The 4,739-nt window shown below is 38.3% G+C and overlaps 1 protein-coding gene across 1 annotated transcript; it reads left to right on the plus strand.

The window, feature by feature from the left end:
- Nucleotides 1-904: 904 nt before the first annotated feature.
- LOC145430831 (uncharacterized) lies at nt 905-2,886 on the plus strand. The gene is made up of 4 exons (XM_080305815.1): nt 905-1,038; nt 1,529-1,887; nt 1,978-2,061; nt 2,457-2,886. The coding sequence occupies exons 1-4, from the start codon at nt 1,008-1,010 to the stop codon at nt 2,709-2,711; spliced, it is 729 nt and encodes a 242-aa protein (XP_080161941.1). The 5' UTR covers nt 905-1,007; the 3' UTR covers nt 2,712-2,886.
- Nucleotides 2,887-4,739: the final 1,853 nt, after the last annotated feature.

Here is a 4,739-nt window from a genome sequence, read left to right on the forward strand (position 1 = left end):
AAAACATTTAATAAATATCAGGTTTCAATACTAATAATACACATTTTGTTTAAAATATATTTAAAGAGCAGCTGTATTTGCTCTGATACATTTGAAATTATAAACTATTTGCACAAATCTCCTGATAATAGAAAGTAAATTAATCATTGGTGCAAAAGATCAAACTGGTTTCTTGTCTGAAACAACCAGAGCAGGAAGTTAAATCAAAATCATCTAACACAGATCTAGTTGACATGAAAGCAGAACAAGCAAAACTCATTAGATTTGTTTGTTTGTTTTATTAAATAAATTCTTCACATTATATAGACCACCTTGTTTCGTTTTAAACACATGATTAACTATGCAGACCTTGATAAATTGACTTAATTTCACTTGCCACTTTCAGACTCAATTATTAAAGTTAATAAAGACAAAATGAGTGGTCAGCGGTCATTGTGATATTCTGTGCCACATTTGTGAATGGTTTGCATGAGTACAAAAACCATTTTTGCCTCAAAAAGCTGCTGTGGGGGTTTACACAGAGGTGTAACTGAACGGCTGCAGGTCAAATAACGTGAAGATGTTTTTGCAAAAATGTTCTATGTGAGTGGAAAGTTCTTTGGGTGATCTAATACTGCGTTAATTGATGCAAACATGCAGTGAGTTCATTTCAGTAATTAGCTGCTAATTTTAGCTGCTAATTTTAGGCATTAAGTGTTTCATATTTTCTAAAGTGTGAGGTGGAAAGATTTGGTAAAGCTCATTTTGCACGGCAGCTTTCTAACTGTACTTTTTTTTCAGACCTGAGAATCAGCATTTTAAAGAAATGTAAATGATGCCAGTGTGTAGAAACAACCTGACTGGTTGTAAAGCGAAGAAGAAGCTCAACCCCCCCACATTCCTGCCCACACCCACAAACCTCTTTAAAAGCCCAGGAGAATTGCTCTTAAGTCACCTTCCTGCTTGGTTTGGAGCTCTTTCATCAGAGATACTTTCTCCAGTTTTCCTCTTTTAATCACTGGGATTTCATGGAAGATTATGGGATGCACTTTTCTCCAGGTATGTACTCAGCATTGTTGACTGGTGAGCTAATATGAACAGAGTTGGCTAACCTCTAAGTCAACTTGTAAAAATACTCTTTTACTCTGTGTTGTAAGTCCTGATGGCAGAAGTCACCATTTCTCCCTCCACAGCTGAACAGAGTCCACTTTAAATCCTTTTTGGTTTTAAAGAATCTACAAATATCCGACTTATTTTTTTATACTTTGTGGGAAACTTTTGTGTTTAAGATTCATTGTGTTGATGCTCAGTCATCAGGTAAGTAAATCCCTGAAGGTTGATTCAGTTCACCTGGATGTAATGTTTTCAATGGGAGAAATGTTTTGTGACTTCTTCAGTCTGAGACCTTTTGGGATTTAAGACTCATCAATTTAACCTTTGTTAATTTTTTCTGTTAGAAAGTCAGTCGTGCCAAAACATATCAGCAACTGACCCATGTGGACCATATAGACTTGTGCTTACTTGTCCTCTTGTCTCTTTACCCTCACAGACTCGTGGAGTTCAGGCAGCGGCCCTGAAGGGAGTCTTTCCTTGGAAGAACTCGCTACATGGGCGGAGACTGCTCTAAAAATGGAGATGAGCAAAAAAACCGCTGATACCTCTGAGGCTGTTTCCAGTTCAGTCTCAGAGCAGAAACAAGATTTTGCTGTCCCAAGAAGCCAGGATGGCAACATCACTGCCACTCTGCACCATCCCAGCACTGCTCCAGAGAAACCTAAAGGAAAGGCCCGGGTGGTGTTCACGGAGAGGCAGTTGAATATTCTTGTCCATCACTTTAATTTGAAACGTTACTATGAGCCAAGGGAGATGAAACAGTTGGCAGAGATGACAGGTCTGACCTACAAACAGGTGAGTGTTTTTCAATTCAATAGAACATAAGAAATTGAATTTTGGGTCCATTGTACTGATTAAATGTTTTCTGTTTTCTTCCGTCTTTAGGTAAAAAATTGGTTTCAAAACAGACGGAGTAAGTTTAGGAGGAGGTCACATCCTGAGCATGTGAATCAGGATGTCCCACTTCATGTAAGTATCTCCTATTATTGAACAGAATTGTTTATGATTTGATTTTATGGTATTTTTAATTTGGTTGTTGTTTTGATCTGTGTTGTTCAGCACTTTGGTCTGCCTGGTGTGTTCTTAAAGTGCTATACAAATAAACGATGATGATGATGATTCTGTCATTATCTGGGGAATTGACTGTATTTAAAAAAGTGTAATGCCAATAATTTAAAACAACTATTCTCGTTTTACTGACAGTCCCCTTGTCCCCTTCAGTTTCAGGGAGAGAGACATCTCCTATTAGAGTATCTCCTATTATTAAAAAGCACTGTTTCTGATTCTGTCATTATCCGGGGAATTGATTGAAGTATTCTTGAAGTATTCTTATTTTACTGACAGTCCACATGTCTGTGTTTCAGTTTCAGGGAGAGGGACAGCCCCCATTCAGGCAGCAGTACACCGAGCACCAGGAGGTAAACCCAATCCCAAATGGTGGAAACCATCAGGGCCCCTATCATCATGCTGTGGACAGTTTTGCTCCTGGACCTCAGTGGACCTTCCCCAACTCGCCCCAGACATTTGGCTGGTCGATGCCACCAGACAACGGCCAGTATGAATTTAACCCTGCTGCTGGTATGAATGTACATGAAGAATACTATATGCCTTTTGTATGAGAAACTGTAAATAAAATATTTACACCCATTCAAAACTGAACTTTCTCAGCCCCTCCCCCTCTTTATTTATAGAGTTTTTACATGTAAGTTGACATATCAGGCCCAATAAAGAGGGTACCACAGACACAAAGATATATCTCAATACAGATTAGGCCATTAAAGTTAAATAAATAAATAAATAAATAAAATAAAAATAAAGGAAAAAGTGGGAAAAACACACAGAGAGAGAACAAAACAAAAGAAAAAGCAAAGAAAAAAAGAACAAACAAAAACAAACAAACAAACAAAAAAACACTCCCCCCAGAACCAGAACAAAAGAAAACCCCATGGTAATAAAGTTTAGTCTGTTGGAAGTGTTTTCAATGAACTGAAGTAAATAATAAAAGGCTGCCACATCTGTGAGAACTTATTAACATTTCCTCTGAGTCTGAATTTTATTTTCTCCATTTTTAAAAAGAACATAACATCTTCCAGCCAACGTGATCGGGCTGGAAGGTGATGAGCTTTCCAAGACAGCAAAATTCTACGTCGTGCCAGCAGTGAAGTGAACATAACATCCAGCTGTTTATGACTAAGGTTTAGGGTGGCATCTTCAGAAACACCAAACTAGTGGGCATGGTTGGAGTGTAACGCTCAAAACATGAGAGAGCACTTCAAAATAAAAAGTCCAGTATAACTTAAGTGTCGGGAAGGCAAAAAACAGGCGTTGCATCTGTTGCACAGGTCAGGAATGCTGGGGTATATTTTAGATAATCTAGATGTGTAATCTGTATACCGTCTTAAACTGAATAAGGGAGTCTTGCACATGAGGCTGAAGAATGAATTCTGTCAACTATTTTGTCCCAGTAACCTTCCCCAAACGTAAGACCCAGTTCCTTTTCCCAATTCAAAGCAATTATTTGGTTGCGTAATTGCTCGATGCCATAATTAAAGTATATACTTGTGATATTAGAGCCTTACTGTGAGGTTTCAACTGGAATAAGTCTTCCCATCAAGGCTTGAGAAGCTGACTTGGAATCTCTGGCAAGATAGAAGATGCACAGTGTCTTATTTGAAAGTAGCAGAACAAATGATACGAGGGCAAATCATACAAAGAACAAAGGTCACTAAAGCTGAGAAAATGTTATCTTTACAAAAGTCATAAAAACATTTGATACCTTTTCTTGCGCATATGCAAAAGGAGGAGTCCACCAGCGATGGGGGGAAGAGGTAGTTGTTGCAGATTAGGGTCAGAGCAGAAGCAGAGACTGAATTGAAGTGATGCTGGAATTGATACCATATTTTTAGAGAGCCAATTAGAAAGGGGTTGTCTGTAAACTGTAACAGGGAAACAGGAAGGGATGAAAATAATAGTGCCAAGAAGTGATACAGGAAGGTTTACCCTTCTTTGAAAAGACAACTTTACATAGGTCAGCAAAGGGTTAAATTTTGCTGCTTGCAAAGCTTTAAATGAACTGGTAATATGCACTTTAAAGCCTGAAGAAGCTAGTTGGAAATCAAAATCGGTTTGTCTAAGCTCTTGTGCAGCTGGGTTTATGGGAAAACATTCACTTTTTTATATATTAATCTTGTACCCAGAGAAAGAGCCAAAATGTAGAAGTATTTTCATTATAGAGGATAAATGAATTGTTGGATTTGTAACATATAATAATAAGTCACCTGCATATAAAGCAACCCTATGTTCCGTACCACCACGAATAACCCCTTGAAACAGAGGCGAGGTTCTAAGAGCCACAGAGAGAGGCTCTATTGCTAAAGTGAAAAGTAAAGGTGAGAGTAAAATACTCCGAAATCAGTGTTAGTACAAACAGATGCCAGTGGCGTAGTATATAAAAGATGAATCCAAGATATAAAATTGTTACCAAAACCAAATTTCCTCAAGACTGCAAAAAGATACCCCAATTCCACTCAATCGAATGCTTTTCCTTAAAGGCCGCATTTTAAGGCCGATTACGTCACAGCGACGCGACGAAGGCTGTCCCAATTCAAAGGCTGCTCGAAATGCAGCCCTCAGATGCGTCCTTCATT

This window comes from Astatotilapia calliptera, chromosome 9, assembly GCF_964374335.1.
Source record: "Astatotilapia calliptera chromosome 9, fAstCal68.1, whole genome shotgun sequence".
Classification (NCBI taxonomy): Eukaryota; Metazoa; Chordata; class Actinopteri; order Cichliformes; family Cichlidae; genus Astatotilapia; species Astatotilapia calliptera.